Source organism: Pelmatolapia mariae, linkage group LG22 (assembly GCF_036321145.2).
Source record: "Pelmatolapia mariae isolate MD_Pm_ZW linkage group LG22, Pm_UMD_F_2, whole genome shotgun sequence".
Lineage (NCBI taxonomy): Eukaryota > Metazoa > Chordata > Actinopteri > Cichliformes > Cichlidae > Pelmatolapia > Pelmatolapia mariae.
Genome location: NC_086245.2, coordinates 17,955,027 through 17,978,699, shown reverse-complemented (window position 1 = coordinate 17,978,699; position 23,673 = coordinate 17,955,027). Strand labels below are relative to the sequence as shown.

Sequence of the window (23,673 nt, the reverse complement as noted above, 5' to 3'; positions counted from 1 at the left end):
CTTGAGCAAGATGGATTAAAGAATGTACATTATAACCAACAAAATCAAGACCATAGATAAAACCAAAATCAGAGACCCCTGTTTTCCCCGCTAGCTTGATAGTTGAATGGGAGGTCAAGGATCCATCAATAGCAGCAGCTACTTAGTTTTAATATTACTCTTTCTGGGTCACAAAATAAACTTTTAAGATATTTTCAGGTGAGAATGTAGCGGTGCAAACTTCAAATATCTGCTTGGTTTATCAACACATCACATATTTTGTCATGGTCCGGGTGTGTGCTAGTGTGTCTCCCTCCGAGCCGGCATCTCCACCCCTGGGAGGGGCCTCTGTGTTCTGCTGCTTGCTCGCACCTGTGGGTAATGAAGCCGGGGACTCATAAGGCCAGCGCACTCAATCTCTCTTCGCCAGATTCTCAGTGTTTTCTTTCATAGCCACTCACCAAGTTGCCAGGCACATCTCCGCCAAAGAGCTCCCATCCGGACGCTGGACATTCTGACAGTCCCACGGGCTGTTCACCCTACTCACCTGCCTGCCTCCCTGCCTCAACGCCAGGAATTTCGGACCACTCACCCGGACCACTCACCCCTCCACGCCACTACAGACCACCCGCGGCAAGTAAGCAGTACTAAGGAAAATTCAGAACGAACAACTTGCCCGTATTCCTTCCGAACCATACCTGAACGTCTGTACTCTATTTTCAGTGACTCTGTCCCTTTCCCCGGACCCAGTTTGACTCTCCCTCCAGCCCGATCCCCGGAAAAGCTGTTTCCACTGACCAACGACCAGATTGCTTACTTAGCCCAGGCTGCATAGAACCCCTTTGGTTTAGTTGTGGCATTTAGCACTTGTTCAACTCACATTCCAGTTTCCTGATTGTGAACACTTATTGAGAAAATAAACGTTGTCACTGAAACTACTTACGTGCTGTTCGGCGCCCAGCATTTGAGTCCTTTCTCTTTTGAGGCGGCCTCGGCCGTGACATATTTACAAAAAGTGCTCTGATGTTTTCGAAGACGTCTGTTACCCACCAGCTGGATAGCTAGCCTGGAGGTCAAGGCTCACTAGAGCCCGCGAGAACACTCGACTCCTGGCACATTGTTTTCTGAACCCGTGCAGTCTTTCGCTACTCAGGTACATGATATATAAATGACTTAAACAATAATATTTTTAAGTTATCTAACTTTTTTTCAGTGGTTTATTTGTTCCTCAGTAAATTGGTTTGGCAGAGATTAAAGTTATAGTTTTCACACAGCTGAATAAACATCAAACAGAAAACTGATTAAACAGGAGCATGAGATGGTCGAGAATTTATGCCAGTGTCCTGTTATATTTTAGATATCAAAGAGCAGATGGCTGAGTTTATTAAACTGTACTCAGACAGCTGGTGACGCAAATCTGAAGTCTAGGCCGTCCAATTTCACAGCCTTGTCCTTCCGGCCTTTTTGGATGCAGCCCCTGAATTTGGACACGGCTAAATTGTTCTGCTCGTTACTCACGCCATAGTTTATGCAAATTTCTGCTGTGACACAATAATTCCTGTATAAATTTAAGTAGGTAGGTAGGGTAGGACGGTTTGCCACTTAACTTTACCCATCAGTTTGCTTCTAGCTCATATTCATACATGCAGCATGGCTTGACACTTAATTTTGTGTTGTGTGCATGCGCAAAATTTTCAATAACCTACCATTGCTTTAATGCTAGGTAAAAGTTTATCACGACTTCCCTAATGACATAAATTACTTTGCAGCATCATAACTTTGTAAACATTTCATTTATACTTAAGGATTAAAATTAAGTCAAAACATCCTTACCTTTAGTACCTTTAGTACAGAAAATGTGTCTTAATCCAATGATATTTCAAGTGTTTTAATCCGGTGTCTTAATCCAGTGGTGCGAACTGAAAAATTTTGCAGAGTAGGGGGATGGGTTTGCAAACATCTCACGATATTTCATGAAATAACGCAAGATTTAAAAAAGCACTCCTACGTGGATTGAAAAATATTTCACTCAAATGTAAACCCTTTAATTTCTCAAGCATCTTACAATTTTAAGCCACATCTGTTAATTTCCCCACTGATGAATTTTTTAGCACTGACTACGAAAAAAGTATCCATAACTCGAGATTTCAAGTAATTTTTCCCCAAATTTCGAAGTAATAAGTCAAAATTTCAAGTTATTTTTTTGAAATTTCCAGTTATTTTCTCGAAATTTTGACTTAACTCAAAATTTTGAGAAAATAACGTACTCTCGAAAGCACCAATTTGTTGCGATCCAGTTTTGAGTACGCATTCCTCTGCGCTATATCCTTCCGGGAAAATGATCTCATTCACGTAGATTACTGATTGGCAGCACTAATTCGAAATGTTGAGTTATTAACTCGAAATTTTGAGAAAAGTAACTGGAAACTTCAAGAAAGATGACATTAATATTTGTTTTTCAGTACTTAGACAGCAGCTTAAACATTACTAATAATATAGGGTGACCATATTTTCCAAAAAAGAGGACACTTTGCTTAGTCATGAAGAACTTGCTTAAAGAAACATATTTAACATATTTAAACAATGCCTTCTCTGTGCAGTTAATGAATTGTGAAATAAAATATGTCATATAGGATTTTACAAGTCAACTAGTGCAAAAAAATAACTTAAAAGCCTTTGGAATTAAATAATGGTACAGAAAAAATGCCTCATTTGCATAAGAAAAATTACCAGTACTGGGTCGGTATGAGGGAAATTTCTTTTGCAGTTTGTCTGAAAAGATGCACTTGCGCTTTGGGATCTTTTAAACATCATTAGGCGTGTTGCTGCGCGCTGTCTGTCCGGTCAGCGCTCACAAAGCAGCAGTTCGGCGATGACGTCACACACATGGGTCCTCTGTCGGACTATAGGAAAACCAGGACATTTTTATCAATCTCGAAAATCCCCCTGTACGGAACGTGAAAAGTGAACATGTCCGGGGAAAAGAGGACAGTTGCTCACCCTATGATAATACCTTTGGAGACCACGATGCAGGAGCACGATGCATTTACAAAGCACCAACAACTCATAGGTAAACATTATATTGGAAAGTCTGTTTATATATGTTGTTTATATAGTATTTAAGCAGGGCTCTAGAGTGCGACCAATTTGGTCGCAAATGCGACCAAATTCTTAATGGTGCGACTAAAAAAAATATTTGGTCACACCGGTGCGATCAACTGTTCAGGTAACAACAACAACAAAAAAAATCTCTGCAACTCTCCGTGTGGTCAACAACAGACACTCATTATGTCCCTATCGTGGACTAAACCAATCAGAAAGTCAGGGGCGGGACCTCTCTGATTGGCCGTGGTCCAGTTGAAAGTGCAGTTGGAAGAGGGAGGTGAGTAGCTTGAATAAAGCGATATCGATTCATTAAATCCTGAATTGACTTTTAAATATAACTGTGTTTTGCCAGAAATGCCAGATTCTCAGATTAAAGCTCACAAAACTATTTCAACAGCCACCAAACAGCAAATGAGAGCAGGTACACGGACTCCACACAAAGACTTAAACACAGAGCGGACCCGACGCATCAGAATCAGCTTTGTCTTTCTCGGCTTTCTCACCCGACGGCCTGTAGACGGACACGCTGTTGGAGCTCAGCGATTCTGATGCGTCGGGTCCGCGCTGTGTTTACGTCTTTTTGCGCTAGACTCTGAGCTGCAGGTTTTGTCTCTCTCCAACCAAAATTCGCCGAGCCAGCAGCAAAAGAAGCAGCAAACTACGCTTCACATTTGATCAATTTCGTCATGAATTCCCTCTGAGTTTTGCTGTTTTGCTTCCACCACGATAAAAATCACACTTCATGCACAGCTCTCTCTCTCTCTCTCTGTACTTCAAGAACAGTTTCCCGTCTCAAATCTCTGTTTTCTGCATTATTCATTGGCTTATACCCAGTGTTGGGACTAACGCGTTATTAAGTAACGCGTTACAGTAACTACGTTATTATTGTGGTAACGAGCACGGTAACTAGTTATTATGCCAAACCCAGGAACGCGTTACTCATTACTGGGATTTAGATAGGCTCGTTACTCGTTACTTCGTGTGGTGGATATCGGGGAGCTTCCATAGATTCAGTAACATTAGCAAGTGGTGGAAGTCAGCAGGTGGATGAAGGAAAAGGGAGGCAAGAGGAGAGACCCGAGGCGGCCGCCGGTCCGCGTGTCAGGTGAACTGAACTTCAGGTAAGAAGTTATGACCTGCAGTCTATCGGAGTCAGATATAAACCAAGTTTAGGTGGAGTTTATTTTCGGTATCCTGACATTTTCGTACTGCGTGCTAGCTAGCATGACGGAGTTTCTATACAGCTGGGTGGGTGCTATGTTACTGATGTTGAACTTTATTTTGTTCATACGGTTAATTATTAGAGTTGCCAACCGTCCCCTAAAAAACAGAATCGTCTGGTATTCAGAGAAAATATTACGCGTTTCGTACTGAGGTGAAAAGGAACACAGTTTGTCCCGGACTTCAGCTACAATGAAAAAGACACAAAGCTGGAGCTGCACAGCTGCCTTTCTTCTCTCATTCTCTCCCGTTTCTACTTCAATCACGAAACTGATCAATGATCAGCTGATCGGCTTTTCTCTCTTGTTTATTAATCGCCCACTTTGCGCCAGAAAGAGGAAACCAGCGGATGTTGTGCTAAACAACAGCAGCACGTTTAAGCTTGATCAGCTGTTGTTAGAATTTATTTAATATTAATTTCTAGTATCAGCTGATGTTTGCTGGAGCCACAGCTGTAAAGCTGCTGGTCATGATATCGGTTTGGATATGTGGTGAGAGGGAAACATGAAGATGAAACCAGGAGATGTCCTTACTGAATCATCAGAGCTGAACAGGTGATGGAGAAACAGGTTTACCTTTTAGGTGACATGAATGAGTTGAAGGGAAGTTATGAGCTGTTTCTGAGAGACAAATAACACCAGCATCCTTTTCTACGTAGCTGACAGCTGGTAACTGTGCAGGGGCGGGTCTAGCAAAGTTTTGCCAGGGAGCCAGGTAGGGCATTAACAGGGAAAGGGGGGGAAATACTTTTCTTTATTATTCTCATTTAAAATGTCTCGCTTTTAAAAAAATAATTATCTGAGTCTTACAACAAACAATTGATAGATTGATACATATATACCATCAGAACAGTGTATATCACTGTCACAACAGTGTTTGTTTTCATTCAAAGGCTTTATGATTTTTCCTATAATGGTGGGCCGGTCTCTAGTCAAAATGCCCGGGACGATTTTTTTGTCCCAGTCCAGCTCTGTATGCAGCTCATCTGCAGTCTGGTGTTACCTACATCTTCCTATTCAGAAGGCAGAATTTCCAAGTTCTGAGTACAATCAAAAGCACCACGACTGCAGTTTTTGTGTTGGATGTAAAAAGCAGGCTAGAATCATGGCGGCGGTCAACGACGGTCCAAGCGTGGGATTTCTCTCGTGGAAATGTGCACATTATTTTTTCCTTTCTGTTGGTAGGTGGCACAGTGCACTTGTGGCAAGTAAGCAAGCTAGAAGACTGGCAATCTTGCTGGGTATCCAGTTACGGAAGCAACACATTAACAAGAGAATTCTGAGTAAAACCAAAATTACTTTCCCTAGTAACTAGTTACTTTGAAAGTAACGAGTAACTTTTTTAGAGAAGTAACTAGTAATGTAACTAAGTTACCAATTTAAAGTAACTTACCCAACACTGCTTATTACCCACCAGTCTACCGTTGTTTACAGCCTGTCAGCTGCTGTCTTTTTCTTTTCTTTTTCATTTTTTTCACTTAGGCTTTCTTGTCCGAGGTCTTATTTTCTGCTGTTCAATACTGAAGAAATTTAAACTTTTTAAAATTATGCAAAATTGCAGAATACTTTGAAGTTTATCTGCTATAGAAAGCCAGACCAGAAAAATCTCCTTCATGTTTTTCTGTGTTTTATTCTCAGTTAATTTTACACAAAGGCATCTGCTGTGATGTTCACAATTCTGATGAAGTCTCACTGTATCAGTACTGATAAATGATCAGAATTATAATATTTCTGACTGTCTGAGGCTAAATTGAATCGAATCAGGACTTTGAGAACCAGAATCGAATGGATTATAGAAATCAGTGATGATACCCAGCCCTAGTGAGTAGCCTAGGCCCGACAGAAGTGGATGTAGTTGTGGGTAATAAGAAAAGAACGATTGATAACTTTTTTTGTTAAGGCCTGATCCGTCTGAAATTCATAGCCAGTGCTCTGACACGGTGCCATCAATCTTTGAATGCTGAAAAAGCACAGTGTATCCAGAAAACACATTATATGCTGCAATAAATGCACTGCCCAAGTGTCCCCTCTCCCCACTGCCTTTCAGCAGCATGCGACAGCAAACAGGTCATCAGAGGAGGCCGATGTGATGATTAAGTTTAACATTTTCTACAATATTGACAAAGCACTTTAAGCACAAGATTGTTAGTTAATAATTTAGAAATGAATATTGTCTGTATGGACTGCAATTCCCCCCCCAAAAAAAGTGCACGTGTAAAACTGCGGTGTTAAGTGATGCGGTTGAAAAATTTGAGTGCGCCTAACTTTAAAAAGTTAGGTGCACCGGTGCGCCCATGGCAAAAAGTTAGTCTAGAGCCCTGTATTTAAGGCTTTGTCCCTTTTTTTAAATAAACAGCTAATATGTCAGCAGAACTGTAGAACTGAAAAAATGAAAGAGGAGAACTTCAGATCCCGAGTCTGTGAGGATAGAGAAGGATGAGCTTTATTTCAGATTTGAGAGAGAAACTTTATATTTCAGTTGGTGATGACTCTGTTTTCTTCGTGATTACAGGAGCTGCCCTCAGATTCAGACTTCAGCACCACTTAGTGTCAGCAGAAAAGATTATCCAACATGTTCACTGTTAACTGCAAAATTAAATGATGACAACAGCACTAAAGTCAAAGTACCACATGTGCGGTCAGTGAAAGTTGCAGCTGTTTTATTGAAAAAGTTAAAAACAAAAAGTCAAAAAGACTAATCACATACAGTGGCGGTCCTAGCCTGTTTGGTGCCCTGGGCGAACACTCCCTCTGGCACCCCCCCCCCCCCCCCCCCCCACACACACACACACACATACATGTGAAGAGAGAGAGAGTATGCATAGTATGCAAACGGCTACTAAACAGACATCATAATTCGTCATACAATGAGAACAGGACAAATCAACAATTGACACTGACTAATATTATTAGTTTGGAGTTTAGTCTGTTACTGTTACTATTTTTACCATTTCTTATTGGAGCAACTGTAACCCACATAATTTCCTTAGAGATTAATAAAGTATTCTGATTATTAATGTTTAGGATACATGACCTGCCATTATCCTATGACACATCTGCTTACCTGTATCTTTTGCTCGTTGCTCCTTGTAGGAGCCATAATTAAATGTATTGAATTTTAATGATCTCTGGGTTTTCATTTGTTTGGTTGCTATGGTGATTTGTAACGGGAGTCAAGTGGGTGCTAGCGGTGACATTAAGAGGGCGTTGTCAGTCTGTCTTTCACTGGTTTGATTTTGACAGAGAGGAGGGCTGGGTAGCCGTAATTTTTGTTGACCGCAGCCAACGAGTTTCCCCTTGTTGCATTAGAGCCTGTGATGTTTTAAGAGTTTGAATCGCGAGCCGATCACATTGCTCTGTAAACTTTTTAAGCACTTTAATAAACAAGCAAGCAATTCCACCTCTCGCATTATTGCGTAAAGTTGACAGCGCGTCAGGCAGGCTCAGTCCCCGGCCTCTAGCGACTGTGGAAGTCGCTACACTCCTCTTCTTTTCTCTTTTTTTTAAAACTTTAAAAACAGGTTGTGTGTGAGACTTTAAATCAACAAAATTTAAAATATACATTTTAAATTGTTATTGATCCCTTTACCTCAAGTCCTAAAGTGTATATTTATTTTTTTACTCTTAAATATTTATTGTTCGTTTACTTGCACTGCTGTAACTGGAGCCTCGTCGTCTCGTCTCTCTATATACTGGACTGTATGTAGCGGAGATGACAATAAAGTTTACTTTGACTTCAGCAGCGAGCAGGCGCACCGACGGCTCTTGCGCTCACTTTTCGCGTATAGAATTTTGAAAAAACATCGGTGCAAATTATAAGTCTGTATTATAATGTCTGGTGTTTTCGTGTTGTTGATTTGTTTTTATTTTGTTTTATTTTGCGAGTTGGTTATTAGATGCTGCTCCAGCCAGCCAGAGAATCACCCGCCGCCCCGCCCTCTCCTCCCTGTGCCGCAAACAGCAGGCGCAGCTCGCAAACGGAGGGCGCCCTTACTCCCAGCAAATGGGCGATAGAAAACCAATCGGTGCCTATGCCATTCCCAATATGCGCTGGCATGATGTCGGGGCAGCATGAGTACGAGCAACCGCCCGTATCTAAAACCCGCTACTGATCACACATATAGTAACTGTGTCACTATATATCAGCATTAACAGGACCTCAGTTTGGTGTTTCAGAGAGCTTCTGATCTCAGACCTGCACAACTTCTGTTTTAAACGCTTGATGTACTCAGCTGCATGAAGCGCGCATAAGATTTTCTCTGACACAAATAAATAAAACAGGATGAAGGTCAAAGGTCGTCACTTGTATGTTGAACTACAAACTTGTGATCATTCAGTCATTCAAACCAGAGAGGATAATATTTTTTTAATGAAAATAATATAATAATAATATAATGGACTGAATATAATATCTTTATGTAAAAGTCCAGAGCTTCTGGGGATTATCCAAGGATTTCTAACATTACATAAACCAAATGCTGGGTTTATCCATCTACTGGGGCGGGCCTACAGTGGAGCTCTGAAGATTTCCCTTTAAGGGAGCTGTTGGTGAAGATCATGAGGTCCTCCTTGATCCGTGCGATGAGCTAGAGTCTTTCTGATATTTCTTAAATGATGCCTCTCTCAGTGGGTCAACAGGACAGCTGTGACGAAAAAAAGGGAAGAAGTTTCTCCAAACCTCTGGACCCAGAAACCCAGCTTGGTCCTTATGGTCTCCCTCACTAGTTTCTCCCCCATGTGCATGTAGCTGTTAATATAATATGGACTCTATCATTAAATGAAAAGAACAAATTAGACTACACTACTGAAACATTCTGCTGCTGTTTTTAAAGTTTCCATGTTACCAGGCTGTAGAGGGCTTGGAAGATTTAAACAGTTTTAGATAAATTGCACTCACAGTCTTATGTTAAAATCTCATAAGACAGCATTACATTTTTGATATTAACAGTAACTCTGGGCCTCTGTGGAGTGTGCAGCTAGATAGATATATTAAAAAAACGGTCCAGGAACAGGTCACATCTTTTTTTCTAAATTGTCCCATTTATTTTTGGCCTGCAAGGTGGTGACTTTCCCCTACTGGCCCATCTTCTCGAGAACTGTCCTGATCACACACAAAAAATAAGAGAGAAAACCATGACAACTATGATAATCCCTAAATCCAAAGGTTTTCACAGCAGAACACAAGAGGAATACCGTCTGGACATCACACGTTCTATACAGAATGAGGGTTATTGAAACCGTACTCAGATTAATATGTGTAAATTGATTTATTCTTGTACCTCCATCCCACAGTGGCTGAATTTTTTACCCCGGTGAAGAAATGATCGTTTTCTCCTCTAATTTTTATGAAGACTGCCGTTTGCTCTTTGGTCCTTATAACATATCACAAAAAAGTTAATTGGGAAAAATCTAAATTAGCTGTATGTAAGTGGCAATGAAAAACCACGGGACCCACCATACAAGCTAGTTTACGGGCACTTTTTACGAAGATTGTTTAAATAAATAATACAAGTCTATGCAAATTCACAAACCTAACAGCATAACCGCTATAAAAATTAAACTTTTGTACCACCAGATTTTCATATACTTACATTTTAAAGTGTATTCATCTTCTGGTTTATCTTCCACTTGTGCCGCCATCGTTATGTGAAAAATTCCACAATGAGCTGAGCCGAATCTGACAGGCATTGGCTATTACATCTGGCGAGTTAACTTGCAGCGCATGGTCAAATTGAATGTTATGTGCCTTATTATGCTGCAGCAAGATGTCAAATCCACCACTGTGATGTTTTGTTAAGGAAGAAAGCTAAATGTTGTAGAATCTGTGAATGAGGTTATTAGCAGGCTGGATAGCTGACTGTTACAAGCTAGCGGATAAGCAGACCTGGCTACCATCTTAATATGGCGGCCAATACAAGGACAATTATCAAGTTGATTTGTTCATGCCTAAGAAAATTTGTTGAATAGCATTTATTTTTTCTGTTTATATTTTTACATGAACAAGAATGTATTTTTATGATGGTAAGACTGCTAGATGAGCCATTAGTGACATTGACACTGACTTAGTGGTACTGGAAGTCATGAATATGCTTTGGTTAATTTCCCTGCACGCTTATGTGTAGGCTGTTTTTTCTTTCCTGTGGTAGTCTGTTCCTGCTGGATGAACCACTTTAGGACAATCCTCATCTGATGACTCCACTGAACCATCCTTCCTGGTAGATGGTCGTTGCTGCTAGCTGGATGCTGTTACTGGATAATACACTGTTCCAACAGCTTGGTAGGAACAAATTGATGGGCTCACAAGATGCACTTTACTTTTCCTTGAGCTCACGTGTCTTTTTTGTCATTAAGTTGATTTTTGTCTACTCTTGCAGAAATTTTCTATTGATATTATTATTGTTATTTTGTTTTGTTTTATGTCATGTGATTAATGTTGCTTTTCCTGTTTGGGTGTGAAAGAAAAAGAATTAGTAGCAGTGGCTCCTAGCTGCAGTACTGCTATCTGTCCACACAGTGGTGCAGTTTGCTTAGCTAAGTGTATATATATGGATATAAAATGCAAGGCTTCAGTCAGCGTGTGTTAGGCTTTAAATGTGTTTGCTTTGGTCTTATTCACATGACCCTGTTTTATTTTTTAAGTAAATTAATTTAGATATTAAATAAGGCTCCCAATTGACTCTTGTGCACAAAATATCACTTTTACATAATCATAAAAATAATTTTATTTTTATAATCATAATCATAAAAATATAAACAAAGAAAAAGGCTGATTTGTCATATTTAAGATATCGTGACAAGAGACAAATATGAAACAAACACCAAGAGAGAGATGAAATCATTTCCACTCACAGAATGAGAAAAAGAAGCCCACAAATACACAATAATATCGTCTTTATTTAATGCTTTTATCTCATTTTAACTCAATAAATGCTGAAACAACAGTATTATGGTTTAATGAGCTCTCCAGAGCTGCTACAGTTGATACAATTTCATCAATTAGTCGCTCTCAGTCACTTACACAGATGCATACACACACGTCACACACTCGTCTCACACACACACACACGCACACACACACACACACACACCTATATACTTGTATGGCTTTCTGTGAGGACATTCTTTAACAGACTTCCCAGCCCCTCACCCAAACCAACTGAAAAACCTAAAACCAACAATAGGGACAAAAACTTTACACGCTGGTCCTCACAAATGAACCTATACAAACACACACACCTCTCTCATGAACTACTCTGGACTATAGATGATGTCATGTCAAACACTGCGATGAGATAATCAGATTGATCACTGTCTACTGAGGTTGTTGCTTTTAGGATGGCCGAGGAACGTAAACAAACACTCGTGGGCTATTTGAGCTACCACCAAACTATGAAGGAACATGGAGGTCATAAAATAGATACTAATCACCGTGACTTCACAAAATGTGTTCATCGTGTGTGTGTGTGTGTGTGTGTGTGTGTGTGTGTGTGTGTGTGAGGGGTAGGGCGGCATTGTTGCTCCTGCTGTGGACTTCCAGATGTGTTGGCCAGTTGCTGTTTGTTTGCACCCATCAGTAAAGAGAAGTGTGTGTCCACGTTCAGTTGTTGTTGAGGACCCACCAGGAGGCTGCAGTGGAGACACAAAACAAAAATAAATGACCAGATGCAGAAAGTGACACTTTTAAAGGTAGAATTAGAGAAGAGAAATAAAAACACAAAATAACCATAAAAAACACATGCTAAAATATTAACAATTACATTATTCCAGGAGAGCAAATTGTGCCACGTTTAACCAAGAAAACTCACTGTTAACTGTGCAGACAAGTAGACTGAGTCATTGATTTCCCAGTGTCAAGCTCTTAACCAATCTCATTTCTCTGATGCTTAATCACATTTGTCGGGTGAAATCTCAAAGCAGTATGACCTTTGAATAACTTCAAACACTGCAGAGCCCTGATTTGAATTTTAAAAAATCGATTGTTTGCCTGGAGAGGATTCTTTTATGATTAACGGCAGCCCCAGTAAAAGCTGCCTGAATCAGTCTTAATCTTTTTCCTGTTGATGTCACACAGTTCACTGCTGATGCTATGGATGTTCTTACCAGGAACCAACATGGTGGTAATGGACTCAGGAGTTTCCAGGAAGTCCACGTTCCCCCTCTGGAAGGTTTTACTGTAGTTGGTCTGTAGGTGACTAAAGAGCAGAAAAGAGAAAACTCAAAGATGGTTTCAGGTCAGAGCGGCCGTGATCGTATAGTGGTTAGTACTCTGCGTTGTGGCCGCAGCAACCCCGGTTCGAATCCGGGTCACGGCAGGTTTTCGACATAATTTCTTTCTAGTAAATAAATGAATAATTCTGATATTGATTTTGAGTTCAGCTGTTTGCGTAACACTATTTTTCCAAATTATTTGCTATTAAAAGTCAATAAGTTAAAATTCTTTAAACAAAAAAACAAAAACAGAAATATGTAAACATGTACACAAAAGCAACTAAAAAAACTGCCATACCAACAATTCCTTAAAATGTGCTCAACCTGATTCACTTCCTGAAAGTTTATGATCTTTAGGGGCAGGACTTGCAGAGTTGAACACTTCTCATTGGCTAAGTGTTCATGGCAGTACATCTATAGACTGTATATAAAAATGGACATACCCACAGTGATAATAATAATAATAATAATACATTTTATTTATAGGCGCCTTTCAGACCCTCAAGGTCACCTTACAATAACACGTGAACAATAGCATAAAAAAACATTTAACCCTGGAGAACCCATGGGGTCAAATTTGACCCCATGGGTTCTCCAGGGTTAAAAAAAAAATATGTATATATAAGAAACATGGTAAAATAAAATTTAGACATAAACAGTCATAAAAGTTTTTTAATAAAATCCATAAAAGTGGATTGTTTTTCCAGCAATGGAATGTGTCCATAAGTTAGAAAATGAAAAAGCTGAACAATCTGCAATAAAAAAAACTGAGAGACTAACAACTGAGATCGGAAAGTGTTTACTGAGGTAATCAAGTGAGCAGTGGGGTCATTTTCTTACAGACATCCATTGAAGTTTTGTGGATACGTAACCACAAACTACATGACTGGGTCAAGTGAATAAAGCATGAGTCATGCTCGCCTAGAGACATGAGAAATGTGTATTCCTTCACCCGTTGGTTTATGATTGTTTTGGTCACCATCAAGTTGCTGTAATCACCAGTAGTTTGCACGAGACATACCAGCTTGTCTGGAAACAGTTTCCAGGTTGTAGTGAAACTGTGAAAAGTGCAACACAAACTGGAAATGGACTGTTGCCTAAAAAGTAAAAGTTGTGCTTTCGAAATATGACACACAGCTTTTAGTTTGAAGAACAACAATCTGTTTCTGGTTTGTGTTTTACTATCTGGTTGTATAATGTCCAATAATGTGAACAACAATGTGCACATGTAAGAAACCTCTATACAATCAGACCTCTGTAGGCGACGCCCCCTGGTGGTCAAATCAAGTTGATGCAGGCCTCACTTCCTAGGGCAGAATTCTATGCACAACTTTTATGATATATGATTTTATCAAGTTAACCACTCGGTCGAGCTCATAAATATCAAGTCCCTAGAAGCTTCACTTCAGATCCCGTGTTTTTGGTGTTTTGATTCTACTTTACTTAAATATCCTCCATGCTTATTGTTGCTACAGCCAGTGGCTTCCCTTCGCTTATCTGGTCTAATCTTTCTTATGCAGTCTTTTGCATTTGTGACAACAGCTGGACTTCAGTGGAGCAGTTAAGGAAAAACAGCTGTCGCCTCAATATTTGCCTTCACGGTTCTTCAGACTGTGGCGGAAATGCAGCCTGAAGTCCTGAAATGCTGGCAGGTCTGCATTATTCACAATGGTTTTGTCTTTGATTTGTGATTTTAACCAAACAAAATGATCTTGTTATACATTTGCTTTCCCACGCTGTGCTTTTATATTACATTTAGCTGTGTGATTTGACACTGGGAATGCTTGATTGAAAGCTGTTTGTTTGGGAAGGGATGGGTCAAGGAGTGTCTTTTATATATATATATAGAACTGGGAAAATTAAGTAGAATGGTTAATTTTGATAAATACACTATACATGATGTGACACAACAATAGGTATAAAAATTCCATGTTAAAACATACATTCAAGTAACAACTACATTGTCACAGGCGAATACTTACTTCTTCCACACGTTGTTGTGCTCCCAGAATTCATAGAGAATGAAGCGTGATTCATTTGCCAGCCGCTGAACTGCGATGCTGCCAAATACAAAACACGAGAGAGCACAAGTCATGCAGTTACTAATTAGTGTGCTGCATCATGTCGCCCAACACAGCCTCTCTGCCCGAATTGTGTCCTACACTCTGACAGCATGTGGGTATTGTGGGTCTGTCAAAAACGCTGTTTGGTTTCGTCCTTACGTTGAGGCTTCATGCAGCAGGCTAGTGTTTTATTAATCACAGTTTAACTTAAAAATGAGCCTGAAACATGACTGAGTATTTAGAGAAGCAATCATGACAAAACATATAAATGTCAAGCTGTCCTTTAGGCTGCTGGGATTAGTCTAAAACCAGAGTGACAGTATGTGAGAGCGATTCGGTTTGTCCTGCTGAATTTACTCACGGAGCGACTCGGGTGACAGAGCTTCAGATTTTTGGGAGGTTTTGGCAGGCAGAAATGCAAATGTTATTTTATCCGCTTTGTTGTGATCGCACACAACAGTAGAAGCCACAAAATGTCCTGAGCTATGACAGAAGACTGATTCTTTACTCCTATTAGGAGGACAATGGCTCAAACCAGCCATATGTATTTAATTTGATATAGATTTAAGTCACTAGTCAAGCTTAAATTTCACTACTACACTGTAATACACATATGATATAGGCCACAAAGGATGCTGTGTAGTATTGGGGAGTGGTGAACTAGTAGCTTATTAATAGTTTAGCAATGCTCATATTTCTCTAGTGATTTAATAAGTTACTTTTTTAAATTAAAGGTTCAAATCATACAGTTCGACGTATAAAGAATATGTTTCTGCCTTCTTCATAACTCTAACTAATCTTCCTTTAAACAAACATCTGACCTTTCTGTTTTGCATGTGCAAGTAAGTATTAATTTTTACTGTTTAGAAGAAGCTGCCGCATGTTATTCCTGCTTGTTGCAGTAAGCCTGCTCAGGCTTTTGTGGAGGACAGGTGTCATTCCTGGCTTTCCCATTAACAGTGGTGTAAAATGAAATATGATATGTAAATACGTATTAGCCACCTTTTTACGCTAGGTGGCTAATACGTATTTACATATCAGTGTCTGTTTGAACACTTTCCTGTGATTATTTTCATGTTGGGTTGAAATAATTTATCTCCCTCTGCTGGTACTGCAGCTTATTGCAACTTCTTCATGCACGTGTATTTCACACTTTGAAGCAAAGGGGGAAATGGACACGCTGTCTATTACATGCTTTGCCATGATAGTGGGTTGGAATGTGTGTGAATGGGTGAATGTGACATGTTGTAGAAAACGCCTTATGTGCTTGAGTAGAGAAGCGCTACATAAAAACCAGTCCAGAAGTGCATTAAGGAGCGGTTGAACAGGTGTCCCTAATAAAGTGGCTATTTAATGTATACTGGAATTGAAGATCACCTTCATTCTTCTAATTGGTCCATGAGTTGACATAATTATCAAAAGGTCAAAGGTGAGGCTCTTGTCTTTATATCAGAGTGTGACTTTGTTTCCTTCACTGCTAGAAGATGTTTAGTTTTTCTTGTGCAGCATTTCAGTGGAATCTTATTAAAACACATGCGTTATGATTTCCGTTCCTTAAGCTGCATAATTCATTAAAAATGCAAGCAATATGTTAAAAATAGTTTCTAATGCCAGAAAAGCAGCTGAAATATTTTTAGTCTCAGGTTAGAGCAGCTTCACAAGACCTGTCTGTGTGCCCGTCTTAATCAAGCCTTTACAAAAATGTGAAAAATAGAAAGGATAAAAATAAAAGCAGTAAATCCCTGACGCAAATGAACAAAGAGAATATAAACTGACTGCAAACATCCAGTCTGGGCACAGGCGCACTCCATGTACTGTCTGAGAGCCAAGCGAAACTCCTCCAGCTCTTCCTCCAGCACCGAGAGCTGCCTCTGAACTATTAGGATGTGCTGCGGAGACAAGATGCAAACACAACATTTAAAGGCGCACAGACGTCAGAAAGACAGAGGCTGCTTCTCGTATGTTGAGAGGCTGTTTGAGCTGAGGTGTTTGGAAATCTGGCAGGATTTTGAATTTGCTCAGTGCATTGTGACTCACGCAGAAGTGTAAAGTGAAAAATGATCATGTCTCATAAGGTCTTGGCATCAGCTTCTGAATAAATGTGCCAACACATTTGCTCAGAGACCAGAATATGACCCCGAATACACATTTAGAGGAAGCATGTACAGACATCTTGTTCAAAGGTGTGAACAGCAGGGGGGGAAAGCTGGTGTACCCATGACTGTAGACAACCTGCTAATCATTTCCTGTGGCTGATGAGGAATTGTTAACAGCAGCAGAGCAGATGATTAGAACAGGAAGTGAATGGTCTCCCTGTTGGCTATAAAGCAGGCAGTGTGTGTTAATGAGGGTGAGACTCTAGGAAATGAAGGTAAGTCAATATAATGTCTTTTGAACTGACTGAAACACGACTGCAGTTGTGTGTATATATGTGTATGAGTGTGTCTGATGAAATGCACACACTTTTGCTCTCTCTGTGGCTAATCTGGGAGAAAGTCACCCTCGCACGCATGCACACACTCAGGGACACATCCACTCAGGCATGTTAACGCACACACACACACGTCAGTCTTGTGTTGTGGGTCATTATTGGATTACTCAGCAGCCCATTTATTCCCAGTGACACACAGCAAATTAAACAAAATTACATATTGATTAATTCACACACACAGAGATGTCTGCATTAAATTAGTAATGAGAATGACAGTGGCATGAAACATTCATATGCATACCTTCATTTGGAGCTGCCTCTGCAGTAGGATACAAACACAAATCATTCCATAAACATAACGCACACATATTGTGTTATAAAATAGCCTCACTGATGCTCCTCAGGCCTTCTTCTCTCTGAAACAAACTATTTAAATCCCACTTTCTTTTTGTTTGGGCACATATAGTACTGTACAAAAGTCTCAAACAACCTCTTATTTTTTATATTTATCTTCAAAGGAGCCAGACTTTTTGTAAATTTCTAAAAGTGGTCTTAACAAACAATTATCCAGACTTTCTGAAGGTCTTTAAAAGCGTTTTTTTGTGTGAGAGCCTTTTCAATAACTTTAATCAGTTCATTCCTTGTGCCTGACCATTATCAGAAGGGGCCATTCTAAAAGAACAGAAACAGGGAGAAAAGTTGATACACAAAAACATACTATAACACTATTAGCGATGGATTGAGCCTGGATCTCGTCATTATTGAAGCAGTGCGGGATCATCCTGACAGAGAACAGAACTAAAAGCAGTCAGAGAGGGGTAGCTAAAGACGTTTGCACAGTGCTGTATAAAAACAGCTTGCAAGAATTATTAGAAGTGTAAGGAGCATCTAAGGTACAGAAACTATAGTTGAGCTATCCACTGAAATTATCAATATGACACAAAGATTTCAGTGGTTTCATGTCACTTACAGTTTTGAGTTCTCACTCGTTAACACTGCCCTTTGCAGATGGCTCAGGATAGCAAATAATTTTGCTTCAGGCCCTTATCTGTCAGAAACCTTCATCTTAACTAACGTGAGATTGTTTTTTTTTTTTTTTCACAATTTCATATTTGACATACCTGAATGTGTCACATCACGGACCTCCAGAGATGTCTAAAAAACCCTACATGCAATGAGGGGTTCTCATGCTAAACATGTTTCATGTGCTTCTCTCAGCCGTTAGACAAGATAAATGTATCTGTTTTATATTGACAAGGGTTAAGTGGCAGTAAGGTGTTAAAATATAAAATAGCTATTTCGCCAAAATAATGATTGCAATTGCTTTTGCATTAAAACGTTGAAACTAATGCATGAAAAATATAAAATATTAGATGTTGGCTATGCTGCTGAGATTTTCATGATGGAAGACACTAAAGAGAAATCCTGTTAGTGCAGGTGTTGATGTGATAGTCAGTGAGTCATCATTTCAGCCATGAAATGAGTGCCAGGCAGCTTAGACTGCAACAGCAGTTACTGTTTGCTTTGGCATGTGGGGACACACACACACACACACACACACACACACACACCGGCACATTCAGCGACACAAATACAAACCTGGAAAACATTTTGTTTGTCAGTAGAAGTTTTACACTTTGGGTAAAAAGAAATGCATGTCCTCCTGCAGTGGTGGGAATCAAAAAGTAATCACAGTACAGTGGGTATGTGATGCAATGAAGACAATCATCTATGATACATCACAATATCTGTGAAGGAGGAAGTGTGTGTATATCACTTTTAATCAACCTAAATGACATTGTTGTGCCTGACTGCCATTTTCCTTCTGGGACTTTTTTCTACTTTAGTCCAAGATTTTTAAGTTTTACTCACCCTCGTTTATCTGCAAGCACGAGGAATAATGACCCTAATGCAGTCACGTGAAGAAGAAAGTACACCCTCAACCAGCTCAAAGCTTTAACGAATCAAGACATAATACAAAATGGTTCTAAAATTAGGTAATAGAACTTCAGGTGAACAACAGCACGTGACATTATGACATATTGCAGTGTGACATTATTTATTTAACAAAAGCTAATCCAAGCCTCACTTCTTAATGATGCTGGTTCAGTTTATTGAGGTTTCTATCCATTTGTTTATGCACAGCTCTCTTCAAGTTCCACCACAGCATTTTAACCAGGTTGAGGTCTGGAAAACATTGGTATACAGAGGAGTTCATGGTTGATTCAGTGACTGCAAGGTGCCCAGGTCCTGTGGCTGTCATCATAAGTTATCACCTCTCCACCACCATGCTTGACAGGATGATGTGTTGTGCTGATATGGTGTGTTTGGTTTTATCCAAATGTGATGTGGTGCAGTTTGGTCTCACCGGTCATTGTTACAGGAGGCTTGTTGTTTGTTCAGGAGAAACTCTGCAAATCTAATCTGTGCTACCATGTTCTTTTTAGAGAGAAGAACCTTTCTCCAGGAAAATTTCGTACTTTCATGAACTTTTACATATAACATGCTAACTGAGGCTTGCAGGTCTGAGCTGTAGCACTTGGGTTTTGGTAGTTTCTCTGAGCATTCAGTGGCTTGGACCTTGGGCTGAATTTGTTGGGACTTCCACTCCCAGGAAGAGCTGTCTTGAATGATTTTCTCTTCTTTCTTACTGTAAAATAAATAGTTTGGAAATGTCTTTTTCCAGATTGATGGTAAGCAACAGTTGCTTCTCTAAGATCATTGCTGATGTCTTTGCTCCTTGACATTGTGTCGTCACACCTGCATACAGCAAAATGCCAAAACTTCTGTATTTAGAGATTTTTAGACCTGGTTAAGAGAAAGAGGATACACTTTTCCACATCACTGTAAATCAAACTGCTGGGAGAACCCGTTTAGACTGCGTTTATTGATGTAGGCAAAACATCAGAGTTTGGCTCCAGCATAAAAATAAGTTATGATGTATTGTTTATATTTTTTCCTATTGCTGGTCCTGCATTATTCACATGACCAGTATTCTAAGCTATGGGTTTTTGCAGAAACAGTACAAGAACACAGAGGCACTGTAACATCGACTCCCTAGCTCACACGTCCTCGTACCTTAATGTCTGCTCCCTACTCTAACTGAATATTGAGCCCTAAACAAACAGATGGAGGATAAAGACAGACAGAGCAACTTTAAACCCTGCTGTTGCTATGACAACACTGACTGGGCTCCATGTGAGAACAGTGAAGTGGTCACTGTGGAAAAACAGGTGAACAGTAGATTAGTAAGGAAAAACAAACCGATTTGCTCTCCAAGACCTCTTCTTCAACGGGCTCCAGACGGATCTCCTGTGGAACAAAAGGAAGTGATGAGTCCTTTACCAGTGACTCATTTTAATTTATCTCAGTGTATAACCCGTCATTCACAGTCTTTATTTACAAGTATTACACGGCCCATTGGTATGCTTTTACAGATTTATTGTCACATATATGAGCTGTTACTACCATGAGCCAAAAACTGCAAACAGCTCTAAATGCGCAGTTCCAGGAAGCCTTCTCTGCTCCTTGTTTCTGTACGAGTTTCTGAAGCCAAATATCTTTATATGACCATCTAAGGCCATATAAATACATCTCAACCCAATCGCAAGAAAGCTGTCTTGAGAAGGAGAAGATAAAATGGGTTGGTGCAGACAGAAGATGAGATATCAATATGAATAATTAATTATATTATATATAAACTCTGAATTATACTAAGCCACTCAAAGATACTCCAGCAGCTGAAAAAGAGAAAATCAAGTCTCCTTAAAACCTGCACTGACTGATTTTTCCAGCTGTTGGCAACACAAACAAGTTGCAGAACAGAACAAAGAAAGAAATATGTAGACAAACCAGTTGTTTTTTTTTTGTTTTGTTTTAGTAGAGCTCTTTTTTTTGGTAATGATCTCATGAGCTCTAAGATCTATCTTCTGAGTCCTTGTGGTTACCATGTATGAGTATAACTACATAATAAATAAATTAATAAATACATTCAATTAAAACAACATTACTATATCTATACATTTTTAAAAATTAAAATATATAAACCAAGAATGAAAATAAAAAATTGAAATCTCCATAAAATAATTAAAAATGTATAAAAGGATGATTAAAAATACAAAGAGAGACATTAAATAATGAAATAAGGATAATCTATTGGATTCCTAAAAGCATTAATCATAATAATGCTTTGAAAAAAATTAGCATTTAGAGTCAACTGGGGTTTAAATTTCAGATATTTATATTATTCATATTTATGCTTGCAGTTGTTCACAGTCTTGCACTTGTAATGTAAACAGATCACAGCTTTTCTGGGTTTGCATGTCAATTTATTTTATCTACTTTTACACCACATTTCATGCAGAGAGCAGCCATGATGGTTTGTGTGCAGCTGGTACTTCCTCTATACGTACATATGTGCATGTGTCTGCATGTGGGTGGGTGTTGTTGGACGAGTGAATATGTTGACACAGTTTTAAATCCACTTGCCATAATCTCAGGTTAGTTTCAGAAAATGATGCAAAGCTCAGATGGTTGAAACAGAGACAGGAGAAAGATGTGAAACAGGAAATGACAGAGAGAGACCCACAAGAAGAAGGTAGGAAGGAGAGGAGACTGGAAAGGCTGAGCGAAAGGTCAAGTAACCTTTTGTTCTAGGCGGTCGATAAGTTTCTGCAGTCTGTTGACCTGGATTATCCACTGGCTGTCTTCATCATAAACACCTGGAGGGGAGAGAGAAGCAGAGAGAAGGATGGATTTCAGTCAGAAAGGTGGGGATGAAAGGTGCTGCATACATCGACTGTATTTTAAACACTTTCCATCGACTGCTTCAACAGTCGCTGTAGTAAGGGGTGGTGGTGTGCCAGGAGGCATTTTAAGGATCCCTTTCATGTCATGCGACAAGAAACCAGGCCAATCAATGAGAAAAGCTTTGAGCACTGTAATCGAAGTTCCTAGATGCTCTGTAGTGTTTTTTTTGCAGCTCTCCTAGCAACCACATCTGGCGCTATAATCCAGGTCGACGGTTAAAAACGTAAAACAATGAAAATAAAAACCACTGGAAACATGTAACTGTCGTAGATAAAGGAAAATTTATCAGGATTCTAAGCAGAAATATTATAAAAATCATACCTAGATTTCATATTTATTTAATTTGAATCAGGTTTTATGACAGTTAAGTAAAATCTAGATGCAAACTAAAAAAAAGAAGAAATTGCAGGTGATGGCAAAACAACTCCAGGAACAGCTAAACAAGCTGAAAACTAAAGCAGGTTGATTGATTGTATAGTAACTACAGTCCTGTACAATGTCAGAGCTTGTGATAAACAGCACATACTGTGTAGTAGTATCTGGAGTTGGTTAGTAATAGATTATAAAACAAAAGAAGTAACTCAGATTACAGAAATAAGCAGCCATTAAGAAGCCATTTTTTCTCACTATAATTGACAGTGATTATGTAAACATAAAAAAAGCTTTGTAGATGTAATCAAAGTCAATAGCTGACCCCTAATTTGACCCTGCACCCCTGCTAAACTGATATTAGTTTTAGCGAACTGGAACTGGAACCCAGCTGCAGAGCTAACAACAGGACAGCCAATTATAGTGCGCTCTGCAGGTACTGCATTGAGACTTGCCACTGACCTCCAAATATGTACAACCTCAAACCTCCACCTGCGCACCAGATAAGTGGCTTTGAAACTAAACATAGAAACACATGTGGTCACAGCCTTCCTCCACCTCAAGCTCCCTCTGTGTGTCTCACTGCACTGTTTCTCTCACACCTACATGACCTTCCTTCCCCTCCTGTGCTCTGCTCTCCCTCGGTGTGACTCTGGTCCAGCAGCTTTTTTTTGCTTCTGGCAAAAACAACGCAGGATAACTCAAGGAAGGAATCACAGTTAAACATAACGCAACACAACATGGCGATGGAGAGTTATTTAAACATAAAAAACATTAAAAAACCCCACCTGAACTGACGAGGCTAAAGAGAGGGTTGTTGGGGGAGAGGCTGTTGTTTCTCTGAAGCCTCCGATTAGAGCGACGACCCGACCACTGGATGGACAACACCTCTGGCTTCACAGGACCCTGTCTTGAATCAAAACAGGCCAGTAAACATCCTAAGCCTCACATATTTCAGCATACATTTTTATTTCTTTATGTTTTTCTTAAAAAATGTCAAACCGCTGAAGGACACACTGCATCACAGCCCTCTGTAAAGTACACATGCTCTTTCAGCACATGTCGTATGTGGTGATCACAAAATTACAGTTAAATTATTTGGTTTTTTCTTCTATTTCTTACAATCTGTGATGAGAATCAGGTGTCTGGAGCCACAGTTGTCTTGACTTGCATTAAATTTCTATGTAATGCTGGTCTGACAGTGATACTAATGGCAGTGACAAGGTATGTGCACCTACAGGGTGTCTTCACCTAAGATTTATCTTACTGCTGCCAAGTTGTTGGTTCCCATAGTTTGAAGGGACCTCAGGGTGTCTGTGAGTAGGCTGCGTGTGAACATGCATGATTATGTGCGTGTGTGTGTGTGTGTGTGTGCGCGTGCATATGCGTGTGTACAGAGCATGTCATAATTCTATTTTGAACTCGTTCTACATTTTAAAAACCCTACATGCTCACTTCTTTTTCAGTTCCTGGACTATTACCAGATACA

General features: G+C 39.6%; 1 protein-coding gene and 1 non-coding gene across 2 annotated transcripts in view; one reads left to right on the top strand and one right to left on the bottom strand.

The window, feature by feature from the left end:
- Nucleotides 1-11,166: 11,166 nt before the first annotated feature.
- The window catches only part of necab1 (N-terminal EF-hand calcium binding protein 1), a 40,361-nt gene continuing 27,854 nt past the window's right edge, over nucleotides 11,167-23,673 (bottom strand). Inside the window, exons 7-13 of the mRNA XM_065470876.1 lie at nucleotides 22,973-23,094; nucleotides 21,651-21,727; nucleotides 20,271-20,318; nucleotides 16,352-16,464; nucleotides 14,495-14,572; nucleotides 12,405-12,496; nucleotides 11,167-11,930 (exon numbers count right to left, since the gene is read on the bottom strand). Coding sequence (XP_065326948.1) covers nucleotides 11,902-11,930; nucleotides 12,405-12,496; nucleotides 14,495-14,572; nucleotides 16,352-16,464; nucleotides 20,271-20,318; nucleotides 21,651-21,727; nucleotides 22,973-23,094 — 559 coding nt within the window. The 3' untranslated portion in view covers nucleotides 11,167-11,901. The remainder of the gene's footprint in view (nucleotides 11,931-12,404; nucleotides 12,497-14,494; nucleotides 14,573-16,351; nucleotides 16,465-20,270; nucleotides 20,319-21,650; nucleotides 21,728-22,972; nucleotides 23,095-23,673) is intronic.
- Nucleotides 12,545-12,616, top strand: trnah-gug (transfer RNA histidin (anticodon GUG)). The gene has a single exon. It is a non-coding gene; the product is annotated as a tRNA-His (tRNA).